At 42.6% G+C, this 18,948-nt stretch overlaps 1 protein-coding gene across 2 annotated transcripts in view; it reads left to right on the forward strand.

Moving 5' to 3' along the window:
* The window catches only part of MAP2K4 (mitogen-activated protein kinase kinase 4), a 90,658-nt gene that overhangs the window by 42,705 nt on the left and 29,005 nt on the right, over positions 1-18,948 (forward strand). For both annotated transcript variants that reach the window (XM_031467599.2, XM_031467601.2), the window contains exon 3: positions 6,890-7,064. In XM_031467599.2, the coding sequence (XP_031323459.2) occupies positions 6,890-7,064 (175 nt within the window). The remainder of the gene's footprint in view (positions 1-6,889; positions 7,065-18,948) is intronic.

The raw sequence follows: 18,948 nt of genomic DNA on the forward strand, positions 1-18,948 counted from the left end.
TGGGGAAGCTGCTCCAGGTGCTCCCGAGGTTTGCTGCTGCCTTGTGTCCTTTCTCACCTAAGAGATGGGAGAATCGGGGAAGGGGTATCAGACCCTCAGTCCCACTCCCCGTGGATTTGTGGTGGATTTTTAAGAAAACGCCTGAAAAGTATCTCAAGATTAAATTCTGGAAATAAAAAACTGTAGGACTTGGGTAGGTAATTGGAGTTTCTTATCCTCCAGAGCATCATTGTAAATTTGAAAGAGAAATGATACGAAAAATGAGTAGATGGGATTTAGACCGTTGAAGTGATAGGTATCATTTAGATGACTGATAACGTTTAGTTTATGTAGTAAGCAGAGTACAGCTTGTGAGCCAATGTGGCCTGCTGCTAGGTTTTGAAAATAAAGTTTTATTGGAACATAGCCACACCCATTTGGCTACATAGTTACCACAGAGACCTGTATGGCTGGCAAAACCTAAAATACTTACTGTCTGTCTCTTTACAGAAAAAGTTTGGAGACTCGTGATTTAGATGGTGTATTGGATTCCTGGGGCTGCTGTAACAAATTACCAGAGACTTGGTGGCTTAAAACAACAGAAATTTATTCTCTCAGGTTCAGGAGGCCAGAAATCTGTTAAGTCAAGGTGTTTGCAGGGCCATGCTGCTTCCAAAGGCCTGAGCGGAGGACCCATTCCAGTTGCTGGTTCTGTCTTCACCTCCTTGTGTCTCTGTGTGTGTGTTTTCCCCTTTTCTGACTCTTGTAAGGACACTCATCATTGTATTTAGGGCCCACCCTAATCCAGGGTGGTCTTTTCTTAGTGATATCTGTAAAGATAGGGTCACCTTCTGCAGTTCCAAATGGACACGTCTTTGGTTGGGGTCACAGGTCAGCCCACTGCATATGGTATTGAAGAGCTGGATTTTGGCTTCTTAGACCACATTGTGTTAAGAGTAGCTAGTTCTGGCAAGTTTCCTTTGGAAACCTATGAGCCATATACTTTGCAGTAGATGTGTTGTCTTGCTGGAGAGGATGTTAAACTGACTCTTCAAGGGCAGGGTGATTGATACAGGCTTAGTTGTCTAGGGTCTTCAAGATCCTCTCATATATTTCGTCTTGTTTCTTTAGTTGTTTCAGGGATCACCTCAGTCTGTCTCCTGATGCTCCAGAGTGCCCCAAGCACAAGGGCCACAGATACTCCTGTGAGATAGGAGGAGAAATATGGAATCAGAGAACAATGTCTTCAATGCTTTGAGAAGGAGCGTCTCTGAATATGACATTTTGCAGCATTCAGATCATTTTTTGTAAGAATGATTAGCATTTTTTCTTAAAGTAGAGGAAATCATGGCCTTTATTTTAAAAGGATTGGAATATATTGAGAAGAGAACACATTTGGGTAAATCAGTAACAAGATTACTGAAAAGGGTGATAAGAAAAAAAAAACATTGCTAGGAAACTGAAAATGCAGTGAGATGAAATCCGTGTTGTATGCGGAAGTGAACCTGAGTGATGCACTGTATGATGGCAGAAGGAAGGAAGCAATGGGAGTCATTGATTTGCAGGCATTCAGATAACCACATTTTTTTACGTATATAATTTCACAAATACAGTTGAAGGTAAACAACACCCTGGAGAAGCATTAACAACGCAGGACAAAGGGCTGATGGGTATGTTAATAGATAGATAACTTTTTAGCAGAAGCAGCAACACGAAAATAAACAGCTTCTGGGAACGTTCTCTCAGGCTGTTAACCTAAGAAGAACACTAGTTTACCACGTAGCTAAGAACCTCCCACTCTGAGAGTAATACATCAAGATGCCACTTGAAAGAGGGATCTAGCCTGGATCCCCTTCCAGGTTGGCATGAGGGACAGCGCGCTGTGGGCCGGGCACCACCGGGCCCGGGGCCCCCCTGCGGGTGCTCCCGGCAGTGCAGACTCCAGGCGGCGTACGCACCCACGTGGGCCTTGCGAGGCTGCTGTGTCAGAGGGGTTTTGAATGAAGTCTGTGAAGCAGTAGGTATGGCAGGTCATTTTGTAACCTATACACATAGTACAGGAAGACGCAGAGGGTCTATACTGAATGGTTAATAGTGCTTTTCTCTGGATTATGATTGACTTTTCTAATAGACCTTTTACTTGTGTAATTGCCATGGGGGCTCTTGGCTGAGTCTCCCAGGTTGATAATCAGGGTCTTGGAGTTGGAACCCTGTGCAGTGTTCACTGAAGGCAGCTAAGGATGATCTGTATGCTGTTAAGCATAGAAAATTATAAAAGGAAAAATGGGGATATTTAGGGATTATTTTTGATAAAAACACTGCCCTTGTTCTCAAGAGAGTGGTTTCCCAAAGAGACGCCAGGGAACCTAGCTTCTGTTTACGGGTGTAATGCCGGGCATGCGGATATCAACATGTAAGGGCATCTTTACAGTGCTGCTGCTGTTTGCTTCTCCCAGCCTTCTCAGGCATCGTGTTTTCTACTATTCTTATTCTCTTTTTCCTAGACCTGTTTATTTTTGGTCAGGAATTATATCTTAGGATAGAAATTACAATTAGCAGACTGCACATGATCCCTTGAGACTCCTGGTAAACTTCTTCCAGAGTGGAGTAAACCAGGACTTAGAAGCTATGGGTATAACTCAGTTTCACCAAAAATGTTTGTCTTGTATACCTCTGCACACTTCTCCAAGGGGACTAAAGGGAATTGGTTTAGGTTTTAGGGTCAACCAGTTACTTAGCTCTGAAACTCTTGGAGCCTGGAAGATCTTAGGTCACTTTGAAATTGTTTTATTCTCTTTGAACCCTAGGAGTTGCATAGTTGCATTTAGTTTTATTACTGTCCAATACTTCAAAGTTAAAAGTTTTGAAAATTATGAATCTTTGTTATATGCAAGTCTAGTTAAAAAATGAAAATGCCTCATTTCCATTTGTGTTTGGAACCAGTTGAGAGAAACGCAGGAGCCTGAGAGATGGAGATTGATTATAAGGTTCATCTCATTCTCGATAAAATTGGAAACATAGCTTTATATTTGAGGCGGAGTAGTTTGCTGACTACCCTTGCCCTCGAATAATTAGACTCACCCACCCTGTGAGTGCAGCCAATAGAAGGTACGAGAGAGACACGGCCAGAGCACACGTACCCTCCCTGTGGGCAGGTTAGCTTCGAAAGAGGAACTGAACTGAGTGTGTTTAGTTTCTTCTCTGTATTCACCGGTGAGTCAGTCAGGGCTCAGGTGAGAGACCAGATCCCACTGCCTGGAAAAATGAGGCGTGGGAGGAATAAGTGTCCCCTCAAACAGTTAGGAGAGGTAAGCCCTGACATCTTTGATATTTTCCAGTCATTCGTATGGCATCCTTTTATAAAGCCAGGAAATACAGTCTTTTGAAAAGGAACAGGAAGATAACAACTACGTGGGACACACACCCAGTCTGTTTATATTAGTCATTGAAAATCTGGTGGTAAGATGTGTGTTCATGAATTGAGTTTTCAAATTTGATTCAAATCAATAAGGTTGATTGACTTTTTTTTTTTTTTTTTTTTGGTTTTAATCCTTTGTGTTGTTGCCTGCAGATTTCACCAAAGTTTATTATTGCCAGTAAAATTCTACTTACCTTTGTATAGGAGAAAATAAATGAATGGTAACATTAGTCTGTGTCTAAATAGCTCCCCTGGAGCTGTCAGTATCTATCCAAAAATGCATACTGTTTAAAATACTGTATTCAAGAGGTACACTGTGTATTTAATTCAGATTCGTGATCTGTAAGGCATTGAAGAATCTAAGTGTAGTTGATTTTTTTTACCTGGAATATGTGTCATTTGATCATCTAATTATAAGTCCTAGTTTAACAAAGACTATTAAAACTGTTTTTCATACTTAAAGACCTCTAAATCCAGAGGAGAACGTTACTGATTTTTCTATGGACCCTTTTCTATTGGACTTTTCCATGTAGAGGGTTAGATAGGGGGCTGGGATTGTATTCATGTCTGGGTCTTGGATTAATTTGAGACTTGGAACCACATCCTTTGCTTGTTTCTTGAGTGGACCCAACAAAGACAGTGGCAGGATGTCCTGGTCTAGTAGGGCCCATGTGGAGCACTTAAAATATTTTAGAAGGAATATAAGTAAATAACTTGTTTACTGTTAGGGCAGATGCATCGAAGATGACATAGGTTTGTGCAGTTGAGTTGAACTGATTTTCAGGTAAGAGATTAATAATGAAATGACTGGGAATTTCTGATACTGTCTAGTAGAAGTAACACTTAAATCTTGTTCGACAAATTTGTCTGAAGTTAAAAAACTATAACTAGGATTTTGCAGTTGCCTCCGTGATTGACTGCTAGAGTCCGTGGTCACGGTTCAGGTCTAGTTACTGCAGTGCACTTGGTCTACAGACACTTCTTTGGAAGCAGTCATGGTTGGGCTAACTCTTCTGGCAGGAGCTGTGAAACTGATTCAGTGTTCCTGGAAGGATTGTCAGCCCAGTGTGAATGAAGACTGAACATGCCTTGGAGACGTCATACCTGTAGCGTGTTTTCCTGTGGTTTTTACTCTTCCTATCCAAGTGAGAAAATGGAACTCTGAGTAGTAATCACATTCTCCCATTCATCTTTTTTTTTTTAGCAGCTTTATTAAGATGTCATTCATACACCATACAATTCACCCATTTAAACTGTATAATTCTGTTGTTTTATTGTGTTCAGAATTGTGCATCTGCCGCCTTACTCCATTTCTGAATATTTTCATTAGCAGAAGCAGGTAACCTCCCTCCCTTAGCTGTCAGTCTGTTCACTTTCAAAAAGAAAAAAGGATCTTGTCCAGAAAGCACACAGTAGGTCTATAGTAAGCTGAACTGTTAGCAGAGATATTCCATATTTCTAAAATTCGACCTTTAATAATATTGTAACTTGTTTTTCTGTGACTTTATATAATAATGAAATATCATTCATTTAATTTCTCAGGAATGCTAGTAACAAATGTTACATAACACAGTGTAATCCTGAGAAGTAAGTCTCAGGCCCCATGTGTGTTCATGGAGAGGAGCCCCACAGAGACGAGCTCCAGGAGGGTGGGGATCGGGGCCCCCCTTAGCGCCTGTCTGCCACAGCCCTTAAACTGGTGAACACTTAACAGTGTTGCTTCCAACTTATATGTAGTTTTAATTAGCTTTTTTCAGCTACTCTCAGCAGTAGGCTAGTGCTGTATATTTCACCAGTGATTAAATTGAGCCACAGAGATGGTGTTTACTTGCCAGTGATCACAGAACAGTAATCATTATACATGGAACTTTTTAATATTAGAATACTTCCTGGCTTAGTCCTTCTACTTCATGAAAGTGATTACTGAGAAAATTAGTCCCTGGGCGTCATCTATTTGCCTAGATCTGAGTTCCTTCTTAGAAAGAAGATGTTCAGGCTTTACCTCCAAACTGAGTGGTAACTTATACCATTGACTTTTGGGCTTCCTGTGACTTCAGATGCTGGGGTATAAACAATGTTGGTGAAGGCATCTTGTAAACTGACGAGAACCTGTATGATGGAAAGCTGGGACTATGACATTAGAATTATGATTTGAGAACCTGGCATTTGGAGTGCTGGTTCACTAAGTTGTTATTTAGACAAAGCATATTAACTTTTTAACTATAACCTTGATTATTGTTATTATTAATACTAGTATAAATGATAGTTTTGGGGAGTGATTTTAAAATTCTAAATTTCGAGAACCTTAAAAGTAACTGCAAAAAAACAGTTCTACTAATGTGAGGAAACAGTCCCGAAATTTTGGAAGAAGAAATAGATAACCAAGCATATGAACTTCTCTTGTTGGTATTACTAGATCAGATTTTTAAAGAGATTCTGGTCATTTAATATGAAGTTGAAAAAATATAGATGATAGTCAGAATCTTTTCCTTTTTGTTTGTTGCTTTCTCTGGCCTGGTCCAGTTCATTCCTACACATCAGTGGGGAGGGGTGTGTGAGAGAGAGAGACAGCGACAGACAAATGAGATTGATTTTACATTTTTCATCGGATTTGCTTTTTTTACAAAGTACAGTTGGAAGTTAATACTTTGATCTCCAGGTTGGAATTTTGGAGATGAGTTTTTGTTTTTTTTTTTTAATATAACGGAAATCTGTAACAAGTGAGCTCTTCTGTCCATGATCATTCTTTTTTCACTTATTGCTCTATCTGTTGAATAGGAGCTGAAAGGCCCAATTTTGAATAGCACATGACAGTTCTCCTCTTAGAGCCGGCCGGCTGGCTGTGTCACGGCTCTCCCACCTCAGCATGGCTTTATCATGGACAGGGCAGTATACTGGCGTGCTCGTTCCCAAACTTTGCTTGAATCATCTGGGGATCTTTAAAAATGCTGTTTTCTAACTCCTGTCTCCAGATAATTCTGATTTAATGGCTATAGGATGATACCTGGGCATTGGGATTTTAAAACTCTCCGGTGAGGCTGATGTGCAGCAAAGTTTGTGAACAGCTGTGCTAGGGGTTGAGGACCTGCAGCAATTAGTGTTGGGAAAGGTAGGATAAGAGATTTTTGGAAGTGAGGTTTATAGCACTTGGGATCCTGCATTTGATGATGCAGTTTTGCAAAGTTTGGATCGTATATTTGGAAATGAAACAGGTCTGCAGTATTAGTTTCTTTAGTAAATGGACATTTGGGTTTATGAATCCCATTAAAGCTATGTTTATTGACTACCTAAATTTAGGCCTTTCTCAATTAACTCAGTGTGTAAAAAACCAAGATGACACAAACAGAAAAAACCTCCAGGAGCCTGGAGCTCAGACTATTTTGGTAACTGATGAGAAAACAAATTTTCCCACGCATTAATCAGTGCTAGCTGAAAGAAAAAAGTCAAAACCTATTTAAAATGTGGAAAAATTGCTTCCCAATATTTTAACAGAGAGAGACTGAGAACACACAGCATTGAATCGTCAGGAAAACTGAAGATCTCCCCTGAGCAACACTGGGATTTCACTGCAGAGGACTTGAAAGACCTCGGAGAAATTGGACGAGGAGCTTATGGTTCTGTCAACAAAATGGTCCACAAACCAAGTGGGCAAATAATGGCAGTTAAAGTAGGTGATGCCCATAATTATTTTTGGTGCTTTAACCCATCAGGTGCATTTCTTGGTGCAGTAATACCACTCGTGTTCTCTTCTTCCCTGTGTGCAAATACGGGTATTTATACAACTGTCTCTCCAGGGTCTCTGAGGGTGTCTTGTGCAGGGGCTGTCTTACTGGCGGCATGTCTTCCCCCTCTCTGGGAACATGAGTTGTGGAGTGTGCATGTTCGCTGCACTTTCGGCATGATGCATTAACGTGTTTTAAACTTCAGGCGCTTCCACTGCCAAGGTGAGTTCAGGTCGGGCGGCTGCACCCCTGGGAGCAGGGCAGTGCTGCGCTGAGCCAGGCGGGGAGCTGGAAGAAGACGCAGCGCACTGGGCTGGGCAAGGTGCGGGGCTAGGGCTAACAGCAGTCTCACTGAAGGTTTCCTGGAAACCACGCACATGCTGTTGCCACTAACCTCAACCTTACTCGGTCCTGACCGGCTCGGCTTCTGTTGTTTATTTCATCTCCACTCAGTACTGCCCTGTTCCCTGGTTTGGAAGTTGTACTGAAATGCATACTTTGTGAGACTGCTGTCACATTCTGTCCTTATTATTGTGAGTGTCATGCCACTGAATATGTTCATTTAAAAAAAAAAAATCAAAAATGGCCAGAAATGGAGATTGGCCCATAGACTGTACCTGGCAGGCTTGTGTTGATGCTCATGATGGTTTCCATCTGACTCTGAGTAGGCCCATGTCATTGTAATTTGTTCCTGTGTTGTTCAGATGTTTAATGAATATTTGCTCTGTGTAAGATACCACAGGAAAATTGACAAGGGCAGGGGAGTGGGTGGGCAATATAAGAAGAACAAGAAAAAGAGAAAAACAAGATACGGCCACACTCTCATCAAACTTAAAATTCTTACGGGAGTAAATAATTTTCCAGTTTGCAAGAACTGAGAGTGGGTTTGCAGACAGTCTGAGCTAATCATCTTCCTGTCAATCCCTTGTTTTATCAAAAATGAGAGAGAATTTATCGAAATGGCTTGATGAGAGGAGTAGCCTGTTTCTCACTTGCCTTAGGAGTGGATTGGTGTCGTCTTAATGTAAAATGCTACCTGTGATGAAGTTTACTGTGAGCAAAACGGTACTCTGACTCTTCCAGCCTCCTTCACCACTGAGCATTTCTCTTTGCTGGATTATATAAAACTAATGAAACATTAATGGTGCGAGGGGTTTTAGGATTCTCTCTATGGCTTCTTAACCTGTTTTTGGTCATGTTTCTTTTACAATGTGGTGAGAACTATAGACTTTTTTTCTTGGGAAGATGCATACATATCCAAAATTTTGCATAAAACCACAGACCTCTAAAGGTGCACAGGCTAAGACCTCTGCTTTGGATTATCTGTTGAAACAAACTGCTGTTTTTCTTGGAATGTGAAATGATTCCTCTGTTGTTACGCTGTGCTGCTGTAGTGTAAGTGGAAAGGCCGTTTTCCTTCGACTTCTCCGCATGAGTGTTGCATCGCCCTTATGTACTGTCTGCATGACGCCCGCTCTGACTTAGCTGGGTCCGAAGGGAAAGCTGTCTTGTTTAACTGAAGTCCTAAACTTTTTTCTCAGATGCTAGGGAAGGTGCTTTTAAATAATCGTGTCCCGCTTTTTTCAGTCTCTGCTATGTGTGCTTTACCAAGTTGATCAGCACCATAATCTGTTTTAGTAATAGTCATGGTTAGTGAATAAAGAAGTTCCTTCATTTTGATGTTAACGTTTTTCTGAATTTGATAGCATCTGGAACTGTATAATGCTTACTCAAGTTCTGAAGGAATTTAAGAGTGAAAATAGGAAATTGTTGTCTGTCACTTTTGATTGGACCTTATTTTGAGATCCCCTGTTGGAATGCTATTAAAAATCTCAGCTTTTAAGAAAAACTTCCAGGGTGGTCATGGAACCTACAGACTGGTGACTTGTCACGTCTGTACCCACCAGGTGATACTGTCTACCTTTGTTTATCACCTTGAATCCTTGAGCAAGCATGATAGTTTAGCATGGGGAGGGATGGGGGGCAATTTAAAAAGAAAAGGGAAAAGATGAGATATGACCACACTCTCGCTAAACTTTGTAGTATGACACACCAATCAATGTATTGATTGGTGTAACCAATGGGTGTAACCGTTGGATTCCATGAGTTCATACAGAACTGGAAGAGTAAGTGTTTTTGCATTCATGTACATTAAAATTTGATACCAATTTAAGGACTGATGTATGCCATCTACTACAAATTTTAACACGTGTTATTGTTGGTCTCTTTGAAAACCCTTAGCCTTTCACATCTGAAAGAGTGTGTTTCTCCTTCACTTAGGCACACAGACCAGCTTGACAAGTACAGATACACAGGGGTGTGTGTGGTGAAGGCGCAGAGCTGACCTTTCACATGCAGACAGCTCTGTTAGTGAGCCCCGCCCTGTTTGGCTCTGAGATAAGGACTGTGGAGGTTTACAGGAACAGTGAGACGGTGGTCACACTCCTGTAAGTTTTCCTTGGTGTTGGTGAAATGAGAAACCTACGTGAGGTGGCTCTAGACTAAGTGTTTGAATATGCACTTTGGGAATATAGACAGAGTCCTTGTTTAGATATTAAGCTTATCCTGAAAATTTTCCTAAGATTTACTTGCAGTATCTGTACCAAAATGAATGGCAGTATTCGCCTGATTTTTAAAAATTATTATTTATTCCTCCTATTTGGCTTTGAGAGAGCCTTTCCCCAAGTTTATTCTGCCGCATAGAAATGTTGAAAAGATAACTTCTTAGGTACTGGAAAAAGTTACCTCCAAGACTTAATCTGAAAAGCAGCTGAGACAAAATAAATCAGATTCAGCAAGATAACACACAGTGTGTGCAAGAGTTATACTGACAACGGTTTCTTGACCTGTGGCCTGAGGACAGTTCCCCAAGCTGCAGTGAGGTTCTGTGTTAGCCCTTAGCTGGGCAGTTTTACTCTCTCGTTTTTAACTCCACGTGCTTGGGGAAGCAGGTCTTCCTCTCCTGTGGGTGGGAGTAATGCTACGGAGCCACAGGGCCGCCGAGGGCAAAGCATTGCTGCCACAGGGTCCTTTAAAGCTCCGGAAGGATGTCCTTTGACGCTGGCTGGTACTTCAGGCTGGGCCTGCATCCTCTGCAAATAACATGTATTTCATGCCCCATTTTGCGTGACAGTGAAATAACCACTGAGTGAAAAGATCAGATGCGCGTGGTCACCGCCCTCTAAGACTGAAGTTGCGTCTGCTTCGCTCTCTAGCAGGGCTGGCAGTAATGGGGAAAAGCCCAGGATTCAGACCAAATGAAGAAGCAATCAGGATTAGGTTTCTGAGCAAGACTTAGAGAAATTCAGACCTGGAGAAGCACCAGCAGAGTTAGTCTGCAGATGATCAGAGTCAGGGCAAAGCTAATCCAGGGAGCCGGGAGTGGAGAGTCAGGAGGAGCTGCTGAAGCTGCGGGCTGTGTGGCTGGGCCACGCAGAGGCTAAGAAGAGGGGTGGCCCAGCCTCGGGACCGACCTCCTGCAGGCCTCCACCACCCCTTCCCCGCTGTCCTCTGACAGAGTCGTGTCCACCGTGACCCCTTGAGGGTACCTGCCCTGTTCCTATCGGTAGGCTGTGAGAGAAAAGCAGGGGAGAGTAGGCAAGAATGAAAACAAGAGGGAATAAAAGGAAGTGCAGTTGCTGTCCCTGAAGGGAGATGCGGGGACCCTGTCATTGGGAGGGCTGAGGCTGGAGTTCACTGGAGAGTGGAACTCGCCTCCGGCCCCCGGGGGCGGGGAGGAAGGTTGTCACTGTTGATCGCTGTGATGAGCTTTCTGTCTTCTGATTGAGAAGTTATCTGAGTTAATCAGAAAAAGGGATTGGCTGTCTGAGGTTTGGTGCTGAGGCCAGACTGAGTTAGCGACGTGGCCTTGTGGAAGGGTCTCGGTGCCCTCCCTTTCTTGGCGATCTGCCGCACGCCTTCCTCCCCCACCCTCAGCGTGTTTGCTCTGCACCTCTACCTCTCCTGTTGCATTGATTTCGTTTTCCTGATCCTGGGCTGGTAACCTGATCTCGATTTGTGCATTCTTGCCCCTCTTGGGTATTTGGATCTTGACGTCAGTGTCCTTGAGCTGGAATTGAGACCTGGGTTAACCCTGATGCCTGGTAGGAAGGACCGGTGCCCTCCACCCATCAGCAGCCCGCAGCTCAGCCCTCCCCTGGGCTGTGCGGGGCTTCCGTCTGCTCCCTGGGTCGGCCTCCCGGTGCAGAGGGTGCTGCACGTACAGGAAGGAGGGGGTGAGCCACACGTGGCCGGGCTTGTTTCCCCGCCACTGCGGGGACCTGACCGTCTCTGTCACAAGTTCCATTACTGAGTAATTATGGTGGGGACTGTGAGCATTATTGGAGGAGGTTCCTTTTAGTCTTAAACATTGGTCTTGCACATTGTTCTGAAAGCACAAGGATGATGTTTGACAGGAGTGGCCTTAAATGTGAATGGCTCCTTTCCAATGGTGTAGAGTGCTTTGTCAGGCAATTTTGTTGTTTCAAGATTCCACGGTGCTGGTGTTTGATTATCCAGATCACTTGTGGGGTACAGAAGTCATGGCTGTCTTGTTTTGAATTGAGACTGGATTCCAGAGTCTCAGACTCTCATTTGATTGGCAGGATCATGTGGCTTATTAAGAAATCCACACTTGATTAACCCATAATATTTTATGCTTTCTAATGTTGCTTAAGGGTCATGGTGGTGCTGCAGATGAAACGTGGAGGTGGAGCACTTCCAGGACTGGGCAGACCCCGAGGATGTGGCAGGGCTGCCCTCCAGTCAGCCCTGGATTTGAACTCGCATCCCTGTGTGTTTGGGGTTGGAACTCCCAGTCCACGTGTGTTTCTTTCGGTGTTATACCTAGTGGTTTGCCGACTGTGGATTCTTTCTGTTAGTAGAATTGTAAGGAGACCCCAGTATGTGAAGTAGACAGCACTGTTCCACCTGATGTGATGGGTGGGAGGTGCCTACCCATATTGGAAGCCCTTAGGACATGAGCTCTGAGCAAGCCTTTGGGGTCCAACTGGGACAGTTGGAAATGGTTGCTCTCTGTCAACCATTATGTGTTCCTGAACATTCTGGATACCTAGTTTCTGAAACCCTCTACTTTCACTTGGTCGACCTGCTGAACTGTGACATAGGACTGTGTCCCACCTTATGGAGTTGTTTGGAGAAAACCCTATCCTGTCACACCTCACTCTAAATGAGGGTCATCTGGAACAATATCTGATTTCCCTCCTGCACATTATCTGTCATTCCTTGTTGTCTTATAGCCATGCCTCTGAAACTGGTTACACATCAGACTTCTACTCTTACCTCACTTTATTGTCGTGGGTACCAGAGTAGTGATCTGACATCTATGACCTTTAGGTGCTTCAGTGTTTGAGTGCCAAGGTTAACACTGTGCTTTTTACATGTGGATGATGTGATTAAGGGAAGATGGAACCACCCCTGTCAAGACACATCAGACTTGTCATAGTAACTTTGTCCTCAGGCAGCTCTTCCCATGACGTAATATCACATATGTGTTTGCAAGTGATCTCTCAAGTTCTGATGGTGCATAGTAGAAGACATAGAAAAGGCGTTAATTGGGCCTCAGTGAGAAGAATGGGAGATACTACTGTTAATATTGGACTAAGATACGATCATTAAGTTGATTCTGAAGACTTGGATGATTTTGCAATTAAGAATTAGTATCCTTTCTTCCTGTCCTAGTAAAAGCACGTGCTTCCATAATTTAAAGCAATTGATTTAACAGATACAATTTGTTACTCTTTGACATGAAAAACAGTTTTGCATCTGTGATCAGCATTCCAAACACTTTGCCTTTTTTTTTTTTTTTTTTTTTTTTACTGTTTTGGCTCATGTTGCCATCTGCTTTGACCTTATTAGTGATAATATTGTGAGAGATCATGGACGTTTTTGTATGTGATGTGTTTAGAAGACTCTTTAGCAGCTAAGATCAAGAGTCTTGCTGCATCTGTGGGATATAGAATCTTTGTTTGGAAATTGGGAAGATAAGAATGCCTAAGATTTCCTGCGGCTCAGAGGAGGGTGATGGCACGCTGATGTGCTGCAGTGGTTTCTGGGGTTTTCTGACTTTGTATTAGAACTGAATTCTGGACATGTCTGCTAGGAAAGCAGCATAATTGTTTGTAAGGATTGACTGTTTATGAGAATCCAAGAGGACACTTGGGGATCTGAGTGTGATCATTGCTGTCACTGAGTTAGGTTGATCTAAAATAAACCACTGGCGGGCGTGGACTCCCCTTCATATTTTACTTACAGATGCTGACCTTAGCGGGAGTCCTTAGCAAGGAATGCGTCCTGAGCAAAGTCCCGCATGCGCCACAGCAGCAGTGGTGTTTGTCGATCCTAGAAACTGGGTACTTAAAAATGTCTTTATTACAACTGTATCAATTAAAAAGTCCTTGTTCTCTTCATCATTTGATTTTAAATGAAATACTGTTGAACCTTCACTGTATCACTGTTCTCTGCAGAGAGGAGTTCCACCTGAGATCCCCTGTGCTGTGTCTGATTTCTGCTGGGTGATTTATCAGTGTCCACTTGGCGCTGAAGGTCGACACAGGGAGCTTGTGATTTCATTCTTGTTCTGTGAGTGGTTCAAGCTTTCATACCATTTTGGCCAGACATTTGGCAGTTACTTGAAGTATAGAATGTAAATTCTCTTGGTAGCCTCAGATGGAAGGTGCTTCTATAGAGGAAGGAGCCACAGTCACTGAGGTGCGAGTGATCCAGATCCCAGGCGGCTCTGCCGAAGGGTAAATACCTTCTGGGGTTCTGATTTTGGCCGGCTATAGAGTGAGCGTAATATTTTGCCTCGCTAACGGCCCGAATACTAATAGCTTGCAGCACTTTATCCCATGTGAAGTTGTTTTAATCAGTGCCTAGAATAATCTTTAAAGTCATGCACTGATTTCTCTATAGTTACTGGATGCATCACCTTGCTGAGTATCATTGTGTCTGTGCTCAAATTTCGGATCCAGGAAGCCACCCCTCTTTTACTTCTGAACATCATACCTCACTGCTAACCTACCCTGAGCAGCTGAAGGTGAACGTGAGCCGTAGGGGCTACGAGTCACCTTCCTCACTTTTACCGCCTTGTGACACTGCCCTCTAGACCCTCAGCTGAGCCCTGCAAAGACCTGGCAGAAATTTGTCACGTGAGGGTTTGGAGACCTTACCTGCCAGGACTAGTGGTCATGCCCTTTCACATTACTTTTCCCATTTATTCTGTTCCCCACATCTCTTTCCCCATATATTGTCTCCATTTCAAAACAAAGACACAGAAAGAGTATCAGAACTGATAGGCTCTCTGTAAGTGTTTTTGACTGTGTTGCTATCTTCGAGTCTGTCTGAAGTCACTTCCTGGACTCCTCAGATCTTGATTCCTGACATGTTTGCAGGTGGCTTGTATGTTTTGCCTGGAATGCTCTGATCCTGGAAACCCCTGTCATACACACCGTGGGACTGCTGTGTTCAATCAGGAGCATATATGACTTATCATCTGTCTTTCTTGACTCCGAGTCTTGAGTATATAATGACCTGTTTTCCTCTTCTCTAAACAGGAATGGGATAACAGGTAACCCACAGACCCTTCTCCACACACACGCCTTTTCCAGAGATAGAGCTTGTCGTCTGCCTAACCTTTTCTGCCAGCTTGAGTTGACAGGTGGAACAACCCTGGGTGTCTGGTGAGGGCCAGGGGTTCTCACGTGAGGACGCAGGCAGCCACAGACTGCGGTCATTCCAAGGCAGGCCCCAGTGCTTTGCTGTACGTCTGGCCTCTTGAGCAGCTGAACTGTCTCTGAGAACACAGAGGCATAAGGGTTGTCTCTGAGCCAGAGTGGGTGCAGGGACCACTGCCGGAGTCAGCCGGCTGCTCATCCAGCGCCCAGGCAGAACGCTGCTTGGAGACCTGCTTCTGGGGACCCAGCCTGTGGGCCTTTCTTGCTCTTCTCTTTACCACGGTGGCGCCATCCTGGCCTTACTGCGTAAGAGCAGCTGGTCACTGTCATACTCTTTCCCTTTATCCCTTCTCCGTGTCTCTCCTGAGCTCTGAAAATAAATTCAGGAGGAAGAGAAACCAAAAAATGGCACTAATGCAGCTGTAGTATCTTAGTAAGAAGGAGTGAAGTCAGTTTTCCTGAGAGCGTGCACTGTCTGTTTCCACGTCCTCTCGGCTTCTTTCTCTCTGCCCTTTTTGTCCCGGTCCTTCAGTGAATTTAGCTTTAGTAGCTCCCCATCCCTTTCCATCATAACAGTGTGTCTCAGTCAGCTTGAAAGTGCTGCCTTCTTCCAGACGTCCGCTCTGTCCCCCGCCCCTCGTCCTGGCTGAGCGCCAGCAGGTGGTGTGTGGGAGGCCAGGTTGGCAGGGTTCTGGACGAGGCCGGAGAGTCCTGGGCGTGAAGATCCCAGTGTAAAGTGGTGCCACACTCAGGTAGTTGTTCGTTTCAGTAAAGGAGCAGTTACACCTTAAATTCAAGTTCTTAAAAATTGAGGCATTCCAAATGAAGCCGAGTAGAAGCAGTCAGCATTTAAATTTACCAGTGGCTTCAAGATGCCGCGTTGTAGAGAAAGAAGGGAGGCTGACTTGCAGCAACTTCTTGGTGTTTCTGTGTGACTGGGACTGTTCTCACAGCGGGCATTGCTGGGTTTTGTGCATGAGGTGGGAGAGGACAGGAGGGCAGTTCCTAACTTAAATTTTTTAGCCTGTGGAACTTGTTAACTTTCTAATCACTGCAGCCTAATCCATACAGAGTTCTAGTAACTGAATTTGTGGCTGCCCTAGCCAGTGGCATGAGTTGGGTTGGCTGATTTAGGAAAGTGAAGCTCTTTGGGATTTTTTTTTTAATTGAGCAAGAACCATGTATAACACTAATAGTCATAAAGAAGAAAACTGAGAATTTAATTTATCCTTTTTTCCTTGTGTCTCCAGTAAGTGTCTTAATTGAGTCCATTTGGTGTTGCTGATCTGTGGCTGCATGCTGTTTTTATTGGCATTTACCTGCTTTTAAAGCTTTTTTTCAGAAGTAGAAAACAACCTTGAATACAGATTTGGACAACAATTTAAAAAATTTTTTTTTAGCTTCGAGTGTGTCAGTTTCTTCACTGTGGAAAAATGCTTATATATGTAGGGTAGTAATTCTTGTTTTGATTTTAAGTGGTTTTTTCTACGTTAGGTTCCAAATAAAGTAAAACTTGGAATAATATGAAAATACTTCATTACTAGGGAAATGATGTGGATTGATTTTTAAAAAGTACAGTTTAATTTGTCCTGAGAGCATGCACTAACTTAAGCTGGGTCAATAAAACAGTGACAAGTAAAAGAGCCCCGTGGCTCCATAATGAAGAAACAAGAATGATTTTAATGACACTTGGGTGAAAGTAAAACTTTTTTTAAAACTTAAGGTCCTTGAGATGATTTTCTTAAATATTTGTGGTCTTGTGTGGGCTTTTCATCCTCACTCTTAATGAGAGAAAAAAGAGTTTGCTGAGCCCAAATAAACATTAGCCTTATCTAACTTTTAAATTCATGATATCAGTAAATGAAAATTTCTTGTAATTCAAGGCATTCATCAACACACTGATTTCTGAACATTTAAATTACAAAAGAATTTCAAATGGTATGATTGGCTTCGCCTTGGTGCTTCTGTTTTCCAGGGCCCTCGAGTAAGGACAGTTTACAAGGGGCGGGGGAGTCTTCTCAGTGATGTGTTCTGTTCTGGGAGGTTGCGTTCCCTTTGTTAGAGAGTCTGAGCTTTACTTATTCCAAATGGAGGAAATCTTTTCTGTACACATTGTTTTGATGTCTAATTAGAGCAATTTTCTTGGTAGTGACTTTGATTCAATTGAGAAAATACTTAGTAATCATTGATTATTTAAGTATCTCTAACGTGAATAATTTATGGAACTATTCAGTTAAAATCATTAATTTGAAGCTACAGCTATTGCAGGAGATGTGTGCTTATAAGTCAGTCCCCTCTTTGAGCCCTTTAGGTCTTTTGAGTTAATTTTTTATTAATTGCTCTCGTGTAACGTCTGTTGCAGTACGACCCTAAAACTTCAGAATGGTTGAGGGCTGGCTGCACTTGCTCAGTCTCAGACAGGGAGATGCAGGACCAGCAGCTCCTCCTCCCCGCCCGGCACTTGGACGAGGTGTTCGGAAAGCCTGAGGAGGTGTCGACAAGCGTCCAGGACCAGAATCTATTTCATGTCAGACCAGCAGGCCCTCCAGTGGCCCTGTGTTCAGTTTTGTGCTAGGAGTGACATTAAAGAATACTTTACTGGAGGATAGATTTGCTGATCATCTCAACGATTACAGCTGTGCCAGGAACTCTCTGTCCAGTCTGGTTGATAATCACGCTGTCAGGGACTGAGGTATCAGTCTAGGCCGGGACTTCAGTCACGCCTCTAGTTCAGGTAGTAGCATGCATCCTCTCTGTAGCAACAGCAGTGTTTTTAAAAATTGGTCCCCAAGAGTCATTTTTTGATGATAACCATTGAGGTTTATTGTAAATTTAGAAAACCATGTGACCAGTTTAGGGAAACAAAAAATAAACTAGCAAAGGGGGCATCTTTTAAAATAGTGTTTTCTAAGTGTGTGTGTTGGTATTATTTACACTTGTAAATATACACAAATAGTAAAAATAGAATAAAAATTTAAAATCTGTTAACAGCCAGTTCTTTAGTAAGTAGAAATCATCCCCAATCAGAGGGCCATTTGCTTTTTCTTCCTTGTTAGTCTCTAATTACCAGTTCCTTGTCTTTGAAATTTAGATAATAAGATTATTGTCTTATTAAAAATAATTGACTCCCCAAATTAGTGTTTTCACAGCTACACTTTTAAAGTTGTGTTTTTAAAGGAGAAGTTAATGTAATTAAAATGTCTACAAAAATTATCAATGTCATTTTTTGAACAAAAACATATTACATCTCTGGGCTAATTTGACTTTTTAAATAATATTACTTTTGAGCAAACATTATGCCAATGTTGATTTAAAAGTAAGATCATTAACCTCCAAACTATGAAAATACAGAAATGAGAGAGGGGGGAAACTTTCTTAATTTTGAATTACTTTGTTTTTGCTTTTCATTCTTATTTTCTTCTCATTTATCTGGGCAGGATATTCAGGGTAAAAGTTTACAATAAATCAGTATATACAAGATAGATGGCAGTTAGTAAATTTTATTTGGTATGAAGTTATAAAGTCTATAGCTAGCAGGCTAAAAATTTTAAGTTGCAAACTTAAAATGTGTTTGGATTTGGAATGTATGGAATTCCTCATTTAGTGTGGAAAAGTGAAATGAGAGAACCTACTTCTGCTTCTTATACAACTGCTTATTGGCATGTCACATGGAACACATCTTTTGTATCTCCTGGTGCCTCTGGCTTCTCTTCTGTAAAATGGGCTCAAGAATTTAATTGACTGCCTTCTACCCTTTCAAGAAAATTGAAGACAGTTAACCTTGAAGTCTTTGGAAGATAAAATGCCACCTTATGTATTTTTTGATACTAACTTGCCTTGTAAGTATGTGCTATGTATTGTGCACAGTGGCATGGTGTGACATTGTGAACTTTTTTTTTTATGAGAACAGGAGTTGTTTGCATGCCTTGACATTAAACTATAACTTCATCGTTAATGTTTTACAGTTTCTGAACTTGATTCTTTCCCCTCTCTCTCTAGTGTCCTGGGAACTGTCCCCCTGAACATCTCCATGTTCTGCACAGTTCCTGGGCGGGCGGCGGGCGGCGGGGGTGCTGGTCTTCTGTGGCAGCCTTGTAGAATTGTGCAGAGAAGTTGTTGTCCAGGTGGGTTAGGG

This window comes from Camelus dromedarius, chromosome 16 (assembly GCF_036321535.1).
Source record: "Camelus dromedarius isolate mCamDro1 chromosome 16, mCamDro1.pat, whole genome shotgun sequence".
In the NCBI taxonomy this organism is placed as follows: domain Eukaryota; kingdom Metazoa; phylum Chordata; class Mammalia; order Artiodactyla; family Camelidae; genus Camelus; species Camelus dromedarius.